The sequence below is a fragment of the Prionailurus bengalensis genome, chromosome A2, assembly GCF_016509475.1.
Source record: "Prionailurus bengalensis isolate Pbe53 chromosome A2, Fcat_Pben_1.1_paternal_pri, whole genome shotgun sequence".
NCBI classification, from domain to species: domain Eukaryota; kingdom Metazoa; phylum Chordata; class Mammalia; order Carnivora; family Felidae; genus Prionailurus; species Prionailurus bengalensis.
In genome coordinates this window covers 153,921,026-153,938,460 of record NC_057348.1, presented here as the reverse complement: position 1 = coordinate 153,938,460, position 17,435 = coordinate 153,921,026, and the positions used below count along the sequence as shown (strand labels likewise).

At 49.4% G+C, this 17,435-nt stretch overlaps 1 protein-coding gene across 1 annotated transcript in view; it reads left to right on the top strand.

Annotated features, from left to right (window-relative positions):
• HIPK2 (homeodomain interacting protein kinase 2) overlaps positions 1 to 17,435 on the top strand; it is a 189,780-nt gene that overhangs the window by 54,323 nt on the left and 118,022 nt on the right. The window contains 2 exon segments of the mRNA XM_043589702.1: positions 5,484 to 6,116; positions 6,119 to 6,566. Coding sequence (XP_043445637.1) covers positions 5,484 to 6,116; positions 6,119 to 6,566 — 1,081 coding nt within the window.

The following is a 17,435-nucleotide window of genomic DNA, read 5'->3' as shown; positions in this document are numbered from 1 at the left end:
AACAATGTAAAAGCCCCACAGGCATTTAGTGTACACTATTTTGGAAATATATCACTTAAAATTGGCTAATCTGAAATTATCTTTGCACTAGTTGTGAAATATAAACTTGATAAGCAGGGAGACTATCATTAAAATTGTATGAATATGGTTTTGCATGTCCATGAAGACATTTTTTTCCTAGTACTTTTCAAGCCCCGAGGCGTCCAATTATCATGTTTTACAGGGTGATCAAGGGTTTTTCAGATTAACCCTAGATGTTGAAAAATATCCATTCAGGTGCTCATTTCTAACATTCGTGTATTTTTGACATTTCTTTTGAAATATTCTAGAACTGCACGATATCTTCATGTAATAATTTGATTTATGATACAGATACGGCATCCCGTCGGGTATGGGAATTAATCCTTCCTTTAAGTTCCTGATTGCTCCTATCAAACACTCATTACTCAGCAGAAGTGTGTGTCAGAGGATTTGGGGAAGTGGGGACGTGTGTACCTTCTACACCAAGGTGCTCACGATTGTGGTGCTCACGATTGTGTTCTCGCGAATAATATAACTGGATTCTGTGTGGTAATCTTATTTCACATCTGCCAAACCACAATTAAACCTTATCCGCTGCAGGAAATGGTGCCATTATTTTACGTACAATTCCTTCTCTCAAGCTTCGGTAGAATTCAGTGAAGTTGAATTCAATTTAATTTCTTTTTAAATCATAGTTGAACCCTCACTCATCCCCATGGTTTCACCAGAGTCTGATCTTCCAGTAGATAATTTTGGGGTGGTGAAATGGAAAGGAAATGTACTCAGATGTGAAGCAACTTTTCAGTTCTTCTAGTTGTGAAATAAAAAATTATGAAGAAACTAAGCAACTAAGCAGGGGGAGAAAAAAGAACTAAATGAGCCAGTCCTTTAATAAATGACATTTTAAAAAAATCTTGTGCGCTAATCCTTCAGGAAAATCAGGAAGATATTTAGCTATTCTTATTTTTAGGTGGAAAAAATTGCTCTTAATCCTAGAAAACGGAATTTATCAATAAACCATTAAGACAGAGACAAAGAGGCACATAGAATTGTTTTGGTTGGAATGTCTAGGGTCAGGGCCTGATTTTTCCACTTAATCCTGGGAGCCTAAACCCATCAATTGTCTTCCTAGCTTTCAAACTAGGACCTTTGTGAGAATGGATTGGAAAGAGTAACTCTGGACTGTCCCAGACAAAGTCGGACGTGTGCTTACCCTGTCCATAGTACATCTGGCCCAGAGCCTAGTGGGTACTTGAGATTTTAAAATCTGGAGAATCATGGTAATCCTGAGGAATAGCATTTGAGGCCCCAGGCGCGATGAAGGGCATTGTTAGCCACGTGCATCTCCTCTCTGGTCCCGGGCATCTGTCACCAGAGGTAGCCAGCGATGATTTCCACAATTTTATGACCCTTGGCTGTCATCCCAATAACAAATAAGTCATAAGCCATCCTCTTCCCCTCTGTAAATTTCCACTTCTACACTCTGGCCTTTCTACAAAATGTTTTTGAAACAGTGAAAATAGAGAAAAGAGCCACTTCTCCCTTATGTAACATCAGCAACTTTCTTCCAATGCCATGCGACCCTTCCCTCCCCAAGTACTTGAGCGTTGAGGAATGAGGGGCACATGAGGTAGCAAAGGACAAAGGAAACGCTTTGCCTCCAGTAGATAAGTTACTAAAAGTCGAGGGACTGGTTATTTCTACATAGTGGACAACATCTAGGACAATATGAATATTTAGTACTGGTGACTATAGAAAACAACATTTTCAGTATTACGACAGAATTAGAGGGAGGTTGACTTGAACAGAAAGAGCAATGGGGAAAAAATAGGTAAAGTGTAGATTCTGAATAAGCAAGCCAACATGGTCTTGCCGGGCAGAAAGATGTATATGGAGGTGTAGTCATTTTGCATAGGTAGATATTGGAGTTCAGGATCCAAACAGGAAGGGAAGCCTTTCTTAGATCTACGGGATCAGGTTGAAGGTGGGGCTCCGAGCAGGTGCTGGGTGTCAGGCTGAGGCTGCTTGTGGACGGTCAGAGCATGTCCGGACTGAAAGTACCGATAGACTGTGAGTGCTGACATCAGGGCAGGAGCTGCCCAACCCCTGCCTCATTTTTTTTAAAAAAGCCTTGGTATGGGTGGGAAGATAGCGACAGGTTTTTCTTTATTTTCCAGGGGATGGCCAGGTCCCATAGGTGCCCATGACTGGTCATTGCTCTATGGCCAGAGAGCTAAGCTCTCCTGGAGGTCTGGCCAGTTAGAGTGCTTTTATTCCATCAACTGAGTGCCTGCCATGGATAATATAAACTGTAGCTCTTGGACCCAGAATATAAGCTGGTTATGGAAACATGACCTAAATGTGTAACAAGTGAAATAGCACAAAAAAATAAGTAATTCAGCTCAACAAGACAAGATTTTGCAAGGCAGAGGTACAATTTGTGGCCAAATGGATAGTGCATATGGTGGTAAGTGCTGTAGGGAAAGAGATTCGGGAATGATCACTGTGGGTTGGTGAGGTCTGGGAAGAGGAGGGATCCGAATTGTCTTGTCTTTGAATAACTTTGAAGGCGTGCCAGATGAGGGAATGGAGATAGGAGTGTGGAGGTAGGACATGTAGAGACATTCTAGAAACAGTGATAGAACTGCTTAATTCAAGTTGGGGGTTGAGGATAGTTCTTCATTGGAGATGAAACCAAGAAGGTAATTGAAATTGAATGTGATAGCGTTAAGTGAAAGAGTCCTCAGCTTTATCTTGTAGACACTAAGAAGACACTGAAAGTTTTTGGACAGGGGAGTAATGTGCCTAGAATTATTCTAGGAAGATTAATCTGGTGACTGAATATGGACAAGTTAGAGGAAAAGACTTCTCAGGTAGACCAGATGTTGGCATTGGCCCTAGTCCTATTAGGAAGTGATAAATAAATGCTTTAATCATGGAAGTGGCAGCCAGAATGGAAATACAGAGATGGCTACAGAAGACATTTTGAAAGAAAGAGAAATTAATAAGATTAGTATGTTGTCCATGGATAAAAGAAGACTCATCAAAGGTAAATCCACATTTTTGGAACCAAGTGACTAGAAGAATATTCTATGAACAGAAAGGGGGATGTTAGAAAGGGGCGTGAGATGGCTAAAGTTTTAGGAGAAGATAAGGAATTCAGCTTTGGGAGATAGTCTTTGGCGTTGCAGGAGGCAGAACTTCCTAATGGAAGATAAGAGGGAGAACCTGGCCTGAGATAAACGGTGGGAGTCACCTGCATAAAAATGACAGCTCAAACTGTTTGAATGAATATCTTCCAGAGAGAACAGAGTCAAAATGTTGGAAATACCAACATTTTAAAGGAGGAAGAGGAAAAGGAACCACCCAGGCACACGGTGTGCAATCAGACACTGGAGGAGGAGATTACAGATTCTCATAAGCACAGATAAGAGCATCGAGAAGGAAGTTGTGGTCAGCATATCAGATGTTGCAGGGAGGTCAAGGAGAATAGGGGCTGAAAAGGGGCCCTTGGTTTAGGCAATTAGGAAGTCATTTACCTTTAAGAACCTTGCAGAACACAGCGCTGTAGTGTGTGGATGTGCGGGATGGGGGCCTAGACTAAGGAGAGAGCCTTGAAGAAAAGGGAGCATAAACCACTGATGACAGGTGAGAAGGAAAAAATTAAAGGGGGAGAGTATGGCTGTTACTCTTCTTACCTTCTAAGTTGGGAATGTGTGACACGGTGACACAGGAAGGCAGAAAAAGATTAAGTCATTGATTTGCTTGGCAAAACTTTATTAAATACCTACTAAGGACCTGGATCTAATTAACAAGCAGAAATTGAAAGCTCTGGGAGAGAGAGAGGACAGTGGAGGGAACTGGGGAGGAGGAATCATGAGAATGAAAGGAGACTTGGAGGTTGGAAATGAGAGACACAGCTTCCTCTGAGACTGGGGAGAAAGCAGAAAGGATGGGGGCTGGATGTAGATTCAGGAATGTTCTGAAATGAAGAGAATAAAGGTGGAAAGCAAGACTGCAGGTGTTGGGCTCCTGGACAAGTGGAAGGTGTCTGCTGGGAGGGAGGGTGGCTAGGGTGACAGGTGACAGGGTGTGAAGGAAAATGTTTAATGACCACTCTAGGTAATGCGAGGGGTCTGAGACAGGAACACAAGGATGGCTAGACAACAGCAGTCCTTGATGGAAATCCCACTGTCCTTGTGCTTCTATGAGAAATGGTTATGGCGTATCTGGGTGGCTCAGTTGGTTGAACGTCCACCTTGATTTTGGCTCAGGTCATGATCTGACAGTTGTGAGACTGAGCCCCACATTGGCCTCCACGCTGGTCATGGAATCTGCTTGGGATTCTCTCTCTCTCCTCTTCCCCTCTCCCCTGCTCGCTCTCTCTCTCTCTCTTTCTCTCTCTCTCTCTCTCTCTCTCTCAAAAAAACGAATGTTTATCAACTACAGTTAGATGATGAGCAGTGTTTGTTTTCACTTTCACTGTTAAGAACTTACCTTCCTCATTTCTTTGCCTTATTTTTCCTTGATACTTTTCTATGATTTTTGTTTGTTTTTAGAATCACCAAAATTCTAAATTGTGCAACTATTCCAGAGTTATAGTCTAATAGATTTCTGAGGTTATCTAAATTGTGGCTGAGATGTTGGTACGAAAGAACAGTACTTTATTGATAAATTTATGGATAGTTGAATTCAGCAGGAAAAGTTAGTGAGTAGAGCCCATAAATGGTGCTACCCACTCCTTCCCCCCCACAAAAAAAGTAAAGGTTTCAATGATATAAAACAAAATAAATGACAAAATGTATTATTTAGACCATCTAAATGAAAGCATCAGACTAACTGCTGATCTACTCAGCCCTAGAGAATTCATTTAAGATGACTAAGATCCCAGGGGGTAATTACGATTCATCCAGAAGCTACCGGATCATGAGTGGCGCCATGCCTGGCCCCGTAGAGGAAGATGTTTCTTCGAACGAGTTAACCCAACAGGGTCTGTGACAAGGAGTAGCAGACCATGCGGGACAATTAAGTCTAACAGTTACCTGGGCCACCTGATACAGTCCTCGGTTTTAGTAGGATCGCAACCCAGCGAGAATTGGGGAAGAATCGGTTTGTATCACAAACAGTATTTATAAAAACAAATAAGTCACGAGCAAAGTCCTGATATTCCAACTCTGTATCTGAGTCTTGATTGTATTCCTGACCGACTGTACAATTCTCCCCCTCCCCACCCCCCACAGTGGCAGGCGGAACACGAACTCCTCGGCCCCACGAACTGAGTGACCAGAATGTGCTTCCCCGGGGTGGCGGGGTGGATAGATTCACTTTCCCAACCTTGCTTTGAAGTGGGAGGAAAATATTGTCTAGGACCCAAGCCACCGGTCACACCTGAGATGAAACTGCTGAGCTCGTCCGTTTCACGGCGACTAAAATACGTGTCTTTCCCTTTCTTTGCCTCCTAGGTATGGCCTCACATGTGCAAGTCTTCTCCCCTCACACCCTTCAATCAAGTGCCTTCTGTAGTGTGAAGAAACTGAAAGTGGAGCCGAGTTCCGCCTGGGACATGACTGGGTACGGCTCCCACAGCAAAGTGTACAGCCAGAGCAAGAACATCCCGCCTTCTCAGCCAGCCACCACAACCGTCAGCACCTCCTTGCCGATCCCAAACCCAAGCCTACCTTACGAGCAGACCATCATCTTCCCAGGAAGCACCGGGCACATAGTCGTAACATCAGCAAGTAGCACTTCTGTCACCGGGCAAGTCCTCGGCGGACCACACAACCTGATGCGTCGCAGCACTGTGAGCCTTCTCGATACCTACCAAAAATGTGGACTCAAGCGTAAGAGTGAGGAGATTGAGAACACGAGCAGCGTGCAGATCATCGAAGAGCATCCACCCATGATTCAGAATAATGCCAGTGGGGCCACTGTAGCCACTGCCACCACATCGACTGCCACCTCCAAAAACAGTGGCTCCAACAGCGAGGGTGATTACCAGCTGGTCCAGCATGAGGTGCTGTGTTCCATGACCAACACTTATGAAGTTTTAGAATTCCTGGGCCGAGGGACGTTTGGGCAAGTGGTCAAGTGCTGGAAACGGGCACCAATGAGATCGTGGCCATCAAAATCCTGAAGAACCACCCGTCGTATGCCCGGCAGGGTCAGATCGAGGTGAGCATCCTGGCCCGCTTGAGCACAGAGAGCGCCGACGACTACAACTTTGTCCGCGCCTACGAGTGTTTCCAGCACAAGAACCACACGTGCTTGGTCTTTGAGATGTTGGAGCAGAACCTCTATGACTTTCTGAAGCAGAACAAGTTCAGCCCCTTGCCCCTCAAGTACATCCGCCCAGTCCTCCAGCAGGTAGCCACAGCCCTGATGAAGCTGAAAAGCCTCGGTCTCATCCATGCCGACCTCAAACCGGAAAACATCATGCTGGTAGATCCGTCTAGGCAGCCGTACAGAGTGAAGGTCATCGACTTCGGTTCGGCCAGTCACGTGTCCAAGGCTGTGTGTTCCACCTACCTGCAGTCCAGATACTACAGGTAAGGCCACTCTCAGAGAGATGAAATGGCGAGGCGAGGGCCTGGCGGCGCTCATGGAGCGCGGGCGGTGGCGGCCACTGTGGGAGAAGCCAAATTACGTGCCCACGGTTGTTGCCCTCAAGTGATCTTAGTTTAGTCAGAAAACGAGGACACGTGCACGTGGAAATGATGGTCAGAGGCCATGCGAGACCGGAGCCAAGTAGGCTTCTCGGCATAGACCTTCGGAGTCAGAAGGGAATCCCTGGAGGCTGGGGTGAAGGGCACCGCCGGGCAGTTAGGTCCTCATGGGTGAGAAGGATCCAGGCCTGGACGGGGCGGGCACTACCGGAGCCACTGTTGCAGGAAGCCTCCAGACTTGCACGGGAGATGAGGAGGACCCCCGCCCGCACAGCGGGGCACCTGGGTGGTGGCAGATGTGATTGAAAGGATAAACTGGGGTGTTGGGGTCTGAAATACCAGACCGAGGGGCCACAGCTGCATCCTTAAACATGGAGCAAGCACTGAGGCGGGTGAACGGGGTGGCAGGACGAAGGTGAGGCGGGGAGAATGACTTTTCTGTCCCCAGGGAGGAGGCAGGGCAGGAGGGTGAGGTGTGGCCCAGGGGCCAGTCAGCTCATGCCTGGTGGGAGCCCCAGGTTTGGAGCCCTGGATGGGGAGTGTGGCGTTTGCATTCCTTCTGTCAGTCAGCAAGGATTGACTGCCCTCCAGCGCGTGCCAGGCACATTGCTGGGCCCCGGGGTACAGCACAACACCCCGGCCAGACCCTCTGGAGTCTCTGGCATACTTGTTCCCAGCCCTGGCCCGCGTGTTGCAGTCACCTGCGGGGGTGGGGGTGAGGGGTGGGGTTGCAAAATAAGCCGGGTGGGGGTCCTAATCCCCACGAGCTGAATCAGCCTCTCTGGGTGTGGGGTCGTGCACGGATGTTATTTTAACAGCTTTTCTGGGGATCCCAGCACAGCAGCTAGGGTTGGAAACAGCAGCTCTGGTGGGTCCCGGATGAGAGAGCCGGGTTGAACCGGATCCCCCCTCTCGCTGAGCTGTGTGGCGTGGGCTTGTTGCCTTGTTTCTCCGTGCCTTCACTTCCTCGCCCACCAGCTGGGGAAGTCCGGTCACCGGCCTCGGGCTTGCTGGGACGATGCACCCTGGTGACGCTCACTGTCACCATGCCCGAGTGCCTCGCTCACTGTCCAGCTCGTGGTCGGCGTGTGAGGAGCGGGAAGGAACGGGAAGCAGGAGAGTCCGTTCTGGGGAGACCGTGATGGGCGGTATTTGAGGTGATGGTGAGCAGGCCTGCGAGGGTGGAAGTCGGCGAGGAGCGAAGCTGAGCTGCCGTGAGAAGCCAGGGCCGACCCGCATTTAAGAGGTTGCCGTGTAGGCCATAAAACCGAAGTCCCAAGACTCGTGTGTGCCTGAGCCCTTCTGCCCTGATGCTTGAGGCCACAGAGAAAGGCTGCGAAATGTGCCAGAGGCGCGTGGGCCCCTGGGACTGGTCACCCATCCCCGAGGCTGCCCTCTCCCTGCCCCGTTTACCGCCCTCAGCCTCCAGGCCTCCGCAGATAACCTCACACCTCCTTCCCTGGGAGGTCTGAGCCTACAGGTCGTGTCCCCACCCCTTCGTCATCCAGTGGGGCCTCAATGGCCTCTGGGCCCCACCCCTGCTGTGTCTCGGGGCCCTGGCCCGCCCTCCCCTTTAGGAGGCTGGGCCACAGCCGCTCTTCAGGCTCTACCCCAGTCCTTCCCCAGCGTTCCTTTCCCACTCCATCCAGATGCACAGACACACCATCTCCCCGGCCCAAGAGGAGCCTCTGCTGACCTCCGCTCCTGGTCTCCCTGCCTCCCTGCCAGCTCCGGGAGGGACGGTTCTACTGCTCACATGCTTGCAGTTTGCTGTCTGTCCGTCTGCTCTGGAGCCACGTGGAGAGGGAAACCATGAGCCGCGCCGTGGCCAAGGGGGAGGCAGGGCCTGAGCTTGGAGGCTGCGGGATAGGGCCCTGCGTGAACCCCCAGGGAAGGGTTGAAGGACAAGGACGTGCGGCGGTGAGACAGCTGATGCATGTTCTCTTTAGAAAGTGCCCTTCTTCCAGGGGTAGCTCTGGGCGGCGTGATCACCCTGTCGCCTTCGCAGGTCTGGTTGAGGAATAGCTGGTGTTCGGGCTTTTATTACTCAGTTACCCTAAATTGCCATTCAGCGAACAGGTACCAGTGTTATTTGCCTTTACTAGAAAGTGAACATGGTGACTTATAAAAGGACCTTTAAAAACTGTTCAAAAGGCAATGCAGAAGTGCCCAGGTGGCTCAGTCGGTTGAGCATCCAACTCTTGATTTCGGCTCAGGTCATGATCCCAGGGTTGTGGGACTGATTGTTGTTGTTGTTGTTGTTGTTTTTCTTTTTCTTTTTTTTTTTTAAAAAAAAAGGCAATGCATACAAGTTGTCAGAGTACAACTTGATGGATCCAGTAACTTTGACTTTGGGATTCTTTATGTCCTCACATCTTACCATCTTATGCCTGTCCCTTTCCCAGCAGATGGTCTCTGCAGTTTACTTTGCTTTTGTGTCTGCACCTGGGGCCTGGGACCCAGCTCAGGGCATCTGGTGGGCGTGGAAGGCTTCTTTGCAGACATTCCCAAGGCTCTCTTTAGTTCCCCCCTCCCCAACTTCCACCTCTGGCCCCTGCACCCCCGTTACTCTTGGAAGGTCCTCCACCTGGGTGTGATGTGACTCCTTTTCTTTGGCCCTTAGATGACTGTTAACCAAAATTCTGAGCAGGCTGACCTCTTCCTCCTCAGGGTCACTTTGGCCAAAAAGCTTGCTTTGGGTCCTTATAGTGACTTTCTGCGCTCAGCTCTGGATTCAAGGGCACAGTCAACATGAAAGCCAGCCCAGTTTGAGCCCTATGTTCTGTTCCTTCCCCAGGCCTCATCTGAATCCCAGAGTAGTTGGCAACCATCGAGAGCAATCCAGGTGTTTGAGGACAGTCTTCAGCTCTATCTGTGTTAATCCTAGCTCTGAGGGACAGCCAACTCCAGGCCACATTTATCTAGTTGATTTTCCCAATTGCATTGCCTCTTACGGGGACTGGGGATGGAAAGAAAATCTGCAATTGTCCATTGTTAATCTGAGAAGGAAGACATTTACAGCCACAGCTTGAGAGAATGTGTCTGTTTGAGCTGCCTGGGATAAGGAAGTCAGCACACTGCATCTGTCCTTCTGTGGATCCCTTGGTTCCCTCAGCACCCCCCTATATCTATGCTGGGTACATTATCCCCTGGGGATCTCTCCCTTTCTTTTTTTCTTTTTTTTTTTTTTTTAACATTTATTTATTACTGAGAGACAAGAGAGAGACAGAGCATGAGCATGGGAGGGGCAGAGAGAGGGGAGACACAGAATCTGAAGCAGGCTCCAGACTCTTAGCTGTTAGTACAGAGTCCAACGTGGGGCTCAAACCCACAAACAGTGAGATCATGACCTGAGCCGAAGTCAGACACTTAACCGACTGAGCCACCCAGGTGCCCCTCTCCCTTTCAAAGAGGAGGACACTTGCATGCCCTTCCTTATTTTACTTTAATTTTTTTAATGTTTATTTTTGAGAGAGAGACAGAGTGTGAATGGGGGAGGGGAAGAGAGAGAGGGACACACCATTTTCGAAGCAGGCTTAGGCTCTGAGCTGTCAGCACAGGGCCTGACACAGGGCTCGAACTCACGAACCGTGAGATCTGACCTGAGCCGAAGCCGGGCGCTTAAGCCTGTCCGTCCTTATTTTAAATGGGACAGTATTAAATATCATCTTATTCCCTTGCCCGACATGTGATGCGGAAACAGTATGACATAGACGTTCCTGTCCTCGGCCCAAGGTACCTGGAAAAGTAGGTGGTGTTATGGGGAGGGAACTCTGGCATTTGGGTGGCCGAGGTTGGGGGCATATTACTGCAGCGGCAAGCTCAACTGTGAGTTTTTCAGGAAACAGAGGCTCCTTTTTTTAGTTTTTTATATCTGATGCATGAGTATCCCCTTCCTACTTGACCTTCCAACTTGAAGGTCTGTTACATAGTTAACTGCCAAATCCCGTTGCTTCTCAAACTGTATTGTGCATAAGAATCACCAGGAGAGCTTGTTAAGAACACATTTCTACCAAGGTCCTGCCCATACCCACCAAATCAGAATTCCAGAGGAGTGCCTCCAGAGAGAGTCTCCACCCCCCCCACCTCACCGCCCCCCCCCCCCCCCCACGCACACATACTTCACTGTACACAGTTGGGGGTGAGCTTGTGCAGGTGGCCTCAGGTCCACTCCAAGAAATACTGCTAGGGAGAAAGATTTCCTTAATGGTCTCGCTTTTCACATGCTCACACCCTAAGAAATGGAGTCGTAGGTAACTTACTTTTGTTACCTCACCTTGGAAGTCTCTGCCATTTCCTTATTTGATCTACATCCATACCAGTTTTTGTGGGGCTTGTTTGCTTTTTTGTTGTTGTTGTTTTCTGGTGGAGGGAAAGCCAATGGTAAATCGACATGGGGGTATTTCCACTATAGGCATGATCAGCAAACTAAAAACAGGACCAAATATTAAGCTCTACTCTCAGGAAAAACAAATGGAAAGACATGCCATTCAGGCAAAGGATAGTCAGTGATTAAGATGTGTGGATTTTTTTTTGTTTCTGGCAATTCAGAACACTCCGTCTAGACTTAATTTGGAACACTTAAGACCGTTACTAAAACCTCAAAAAAACAATGGGCATAAAAATTTAGGACATAAAAAATGGCCAGTTAATCTCCTTCTTTAGAATAATCTAACCTTTTTTTTGTCTAATTCTTTTGGTTGCAGAGTCTGTCTTCAGATTGGTTACATGGTTGTTTTAGGTGGGGTGAAGGTCTATTTTAATTCAGTTCCATTCATCTGCCATTCACTAGGTACCTACTGTGCATCCTGTGGTAGACCTACTAAAGGGAATGAGGTAAAGAGAGATCGCTCATCTGGAGGAGTTTATGGTGTCTCTGAGGTGATCACAGGACACAAACAAATCACCCGGAGTGTAACTCCGATGTTTTGCTATTGCCAGTGTTTGATCACTCTGCAGATACTCATTGAGCCTGGAGGGAGCAAATCATGAGCAAACCAGTTAAAGAAATTCAAAGTCAGTGAAAGAATTTGCAAGATGGGCTAACAGGGAAGATTTATAGAGCAAGCGCTGTATCGGAGGAATGTTGAGGTGGGTCTTACAGGAAATGAGAGATGGGGGTAGGGGAGCCTGGGAGGCACCAGGATCGGCATAAATGAGGGAAGATGGTCACATCTGGAAGGAGCTGAAGGCTTGAGTCGGAAAGTAAGGGTTAGGGGAATCAGGTCTGATCGTGGACATTAACATAGGCATATGGGGCTGGGATTTAACAACAGAGTAATTGAACGAAGTTAAGGATGTTAATGAAGTTATTCAACGGGAATGGCAAAGAAAAACAGAGTGGGGGAAACGCAGAGGTTAGGAGACAGTACTAGTTGTTTAGGAATAAGCCCTGGATTATGATGCCTCCCCCCCCCCCCCCCCAGTATAAATGTGAACACTTTTAGTGCATTTAACTTTCCAGGTACTGTGACTGCATAATTGGCCTAGAGGGGATAGTTTTCTATCCGTTTGTTTTGCTTTCTTTTGTTTATTGACTTTGCTTTCTCTAAGGCACAATTCCGAAGCTCTCGTCTCTTTGGAACCTGGTTTCAAATCCCACCCCTGCTATTGAGTGATAGGCTCTGGAAGGGTCAGGAGGCTTCCACCCCTCTCCTGGCCCTGTGTGTCCCCAGCTCACTGTGTTCTACTGAGTCACTGATACAACGTCAACGGGGCCATCCACACTCTTGCATCTGGACCCCATTATGACCAGGGCCTGTGTTTGGCCGTATGGTGGGTCAGAGTCGGTGGTTTTGTCTGTGGCCCTGGGACTGTTTTCTCTCCTGTGGATTGAGTTTGGCCTTCTTACCCCAAACTGGGAGCCCTCCATGATCGCCTCTCTATCAGGAGGGGACACGGCACATTCTAAAATGCCATACTCTGAGTCACTTCAGAAGAGGGGCATAGCTTCATAAAGCCATAAATGTAAGTAGTTTCAAAAATTACGTAACTTGTACAGATAATAAAGTATAAAAGATGCCTGACTAGAAGTTAGGTTTGATTGAAGAGTGTAGAAACCAATCACATTGCAGGCATTGGCTTTTTAAATGAGTCTTTTGTTACTAGCAGATAACAAGAGGACAAGGCTCCAGTTTGAGGGTATTAAGTGAAATACTCAACCCATTGACAATGCCATCCACCCAGGGAGACGGCCATAAATACGTGAAAGCTTTTAGGGCTGCAGCTTGTCTGAGAAGTAACCAGTAAGTTGTCCAGCTGGTAGGTTATCTTCAATTTCCCTTTACTCATCTCTGGGACCTTGAACCGTACGGTGAAATAATTTGAAATTAAAATTTTCGGGGCGCCTGGGTGGCGCAGTCGGTTAAGCGTCCGACTTCAGCCAGGTCACGATCTCGCGGTCCGTGAGTTCGAGCCCCGCGTCGGGCTCTGGGCTGATGGCTCAGAGCCTGGAGCCTGTTTCCAATTCTGTGTCTCCCTCTCTCTCTGACCCTCCCCCGTTCATGCTCTGTCTCTCTCTCTGTCCCCAAAATAAATAAAACGTTAAAAAAAAAAATAAAAAAAAATGAAATTAAAATTTTCTTACTGGAAAGCTCAAGTGGGAAGCTTCGTGTGTGCTCAACTACATCGGCCCAAGTGCCCTTCCCTTGTACGCGCACCCACGTATGCAAGTGTTCGTGCACACCAGCTGCGTGCCACAGCGTAAACCCATGCATGGCGTTTGCAGACAAAGATGTCCTTGTGGCGCCTTGGTGGCAGAAGCTGACACGTGGCTGCAGCAGAGATGCCAACGGGCACAGGTGTCCCCCACACCACCTCAGGGAAGGACACACACACGGACACATGCAGCGGACAGGCACATACATGCAAAGACACACTCACACCTTCAAAGACCATGAAATAACCTGCACCTTCACGGACCACACGGGCAAAGCCGAGCAACCCTAGAGATTGAGCAGCGTTAATGCCCCGGAAACTTGGCCCAGCTTCCTCCCTTGCTGCAGGGATACCAACTACGTGTCCCGAAACCTGAGGACAGTGGGCCAGACGGCTTTGGGGCTGGGCCCGAACCACTTTGGGCCTCGAGGCATAAGCCTGTTGTTTCCAAAGTGTAATCTAAGGATCCTCCTGCCCCCAAGTACTTCTCAAAAATGGAGATTCCTGAGGCGCCTGCGTGGCTCAGTTGGTTAAGCATCCAGCTTCGGCTCAGGTCATGATCTCACGGTAGGTGAGTTTGAGCCCCGTTATCAGGCTGTCTGCTCTCAGCACAGAGCCCGCTTTGGATCCTGTGTCCCCCTGTCTCTCTGCCCCTCCCCTGCTCACATTCTCTCTCTCTCTCTCTCTCTCTCTCTCTCTCTCTCTCTCTCTCTCTCTGTCTCTCTCTCTCTCTCTCTTTCCCTCTGTCTCTCTCTCTCTCTCTGAAATAAGACATTTGAAAAAATTAAAAAATAATAAAAATAAGATGGAGATTCCTGAGTTGCAAAGCAAATCTAATGAACAGGCTCTCTGGGGGTGGGGCCAGGTGACATACATTTAAACAAGCTCTATAGCTAATTCTGCTGTTAAAACATTAATGAGGTATGACTGGCATACAGAAAGCTGTGCATATTTAACGTGTGCAACGTAATGGGTTTGGAGATAAGTATGCACCGTGAAACCGTCACCACAGTCTGCCACAAACAGTTCCATCACGTCCAGAAGTTGCCTTCCACCTGCTCTTCATCACCATCACCATCCCCATCCCCACCACCATCATCATTTTGTCCTCTGAGGACCGTTCCTCTGGGTGGCGGGGGTTCCAAAATCTCTCACCCCTTGCCTACCCCCCAGCGGGCATACCGTGTGCCCGGTTGAGATGGGAGAACAGAGCTGCCGGTGACGGCCTGGCATCGAGCTGTTGATCCTTCACCTGTGATCAAACCCCTTATGTCCCAGTGGTGGTGACAGTGAAGATCCAAAAGTAGTTGGTGAGGTAGGAGACGTGTGTGTTGGTGAACTGGCAGGTGGGTGGTTAGGAGGTGGGTTGGTCGGGTGAGGTGAGAAAGCAGATGAGCGGCAGAGGAGATGATGCGGGTTACTCTCTTCATGCATTACGATAGATGTAGCATTTACCGCGCTGTAGCTGCTGGGCTCTCCCTCGAGCCACAGCGGGTTTGGAGCTATAATCCTCATTTATGCATCGAACAAGTAATTTTTTGAATTCCGAAGATGTGCCAGACACTGTGCTTTGTGCTGAGGTTTCAAGAAATGAGTAGGAGTGCCGTCAACTATGCGGCTCTGCCCCCAAATCTGTAACAGAATGAGCTGTCCTTGGGGAGCCAGTTGTTGGGTGTGCTAGGTTCCCCTGCCCTTGTCCCCCGGCATAGACATCTCTTATTAAACCGAGGAGGCAGAGTGTGCAAGACAAGCCCGGAGTCGCCTCTCTCCCTCGGCCCTGTTGGCTGCTGACCAGTCTTAAAGCCAGCTGGAGGATCCGGGCTCTCGGTCTTGGGTACTGGGCCCTGGGTAATGGGCCCTCATTTCCAGGCAGAGATGCAGATGCTGGCGCTGTGGGAATGAAGGTCTCAGGTTGGGTGTTCCCAAAGCAGAGCCTGAGGCAGGACTTGGGTGCCTAGAGTCCTTCTGGGAGACATAGCGAATGGGGAAGTGACGGGAAAATTAGGGAGCTGCCCCATTCTCCCTCCAAGGGGGCCACTGAAGGCCTTTGGGATCAGGCCCTGGAAGGGCCAGAGGCTGGGACTCTGCACCCACCCCCCTAGGTTGAGGGTCCTGTGCCTTTGTGTGGGGCCACGCTGGTGTGAGCTGGTGTGGGCTGGGGCAGACTGAGAGGAGGCTGCAGCAGAAAAGAAAGGGGACGTGTCACCAGCTGAAATCAGAGGGACCACACCCATGGCCCGAAAGGCCCCGGGGTGTGTGCTACAGCACCACGCCCAGACCTCCTTCTGGGTCCTCCCCGCCAATCCAATCACATGTGAGGTGTGTTTAAATGGAAAGCGACTAAAAGGGAAATGCCCATTTAGGCAAATGTAAGGACCGTATAGGCTAAGAATTCAGAGTCGAACTCCAAACTTTGTTTGGTGTTTTAGAAGTTGGAGATAGGACTTAAGAGCTGACATTAACAAATCCCGCCTCCACCCCACCTTCCTTTTGTAGCTGACTAGGTGCCTGCTGGAGGTGGGAGATGGGCTGGGCTCTGAGAGAGAATACCTGGGCAGGGGCAGGTGCCTGAGGGCACAGTGGCGGGAAGTGGAGGGAACTGCTCCTCTTCCCGTGTCATCCAAGCACACTCAGGACGTATGCAGGCACCGTTCCCTATGGCTCCTTTGTTGAATGAGTCAATGGCTGAGCGGCCACGTGAATGAATGAATTAATGAATGAATAGCATTGGTGGCCCCATATGTTTTAGCCCAGCTCACACTGCCACACGGCAGACACCCTCACACACCCGGTTGCTTGTGTTCTGTCACTGGTCACCCGAACCCTGGGCCCGTGACGTCCGGCATCTCTGAACCCGATCGTATGGGTCTGCAGTGGCAGCCTTTGGGGGAACATACACATCTCACCAGAAACAGTCATTCACATCTTGCCTTTCCACCTGTGAGATTTCAATTTAAAACCTGAAGACAGCTGACTCGGCTTTTAACAGATTAGTTCCCTGAAATCAGCCAACATCTGTCATGTCCCATTATACCTTTGCAGAAAATTAGAAGCGACTCCCCTAGCACGGAGAAGGGGTCGAGCACAGCACGATCCGACTAGAGAACCTTGAAGGTGTGAAGACGGTGCCGTCCTCTGGGCCTCTAACCTCTTACCTGCTTCCCTGGGGGACCTTACTCACATGCTAGACATGACTCCCTCAACTCTGTCTTCATACGTGTGAGCTGAGCGAACAGAGATTTCCCGCAGAGAACGCGGCTGCTCGAGCGTTGCTGCACATGAGCTCGGCGCATGGTGAGCTCTGCGTAAATGTGAGCTGCGGGCGTTTTTACCACCGTTCTTCTCCTCATCGCCATGTGTGGCAGCGGACTTGGCTTTGAATTCCAGACCTGCTCCTGTATAGCTGTGTGATTTTAGGCAAGTTCCCACTCCTCTCTGAGGCTCATTGTTCTTTCCTCTTACGGGGGGGAAAAATCACAGCCGTTGCCGAAGCTTTTATAAGGACTAAACGAACAAGCTGCGTGTGTCTGACTCACCTGTGTGCGCCTAGCCTGGCCCGAGGCGCCTGTCATAACCATCATGCTTTTCCCTTGGGCTCCCTTCACGGTTAGGCGCCTCTGGTCTAGCCTGTACTCAGTCTGGCCTGTGTGTGTCATTATTAGCTATCAACATCCCCAGTATTCCCAAGCTTCTTGGGATCGTGCATGATTTCTTCATCATTTCTATCGACGTGGAGGCCCGCTACCGTGCTTTACCTTCGACAGGTGCTAAACGAAGGAGGGCCCGCGTGCAGGGAGTGTGTTTGGTGGGTCTCCTCCAGCGTCAGGGAGGGACGGTGTCCAGCTCAACAGTGAAGGGGTCAGCATCGGAGGACAGGAGCGACATCCCCCCTCTGAGGCGGGAGGGAGAGGTGACGGAACTGTGTTGGTGTGGATAGAAAGACAGGGCGCTGTTCCTCACTTGAGGGCATGGGCTGTCGCCACCCTGCTGCCACTGGTGAGCCGGAGGAAGGCTGTGAAGTACTACGCTCTTTGGGCCGGGCACAGGGGCCTCAGAGAGTGGAGAACGGCACCCTGGAAGCCTCGTGAAGGTGTA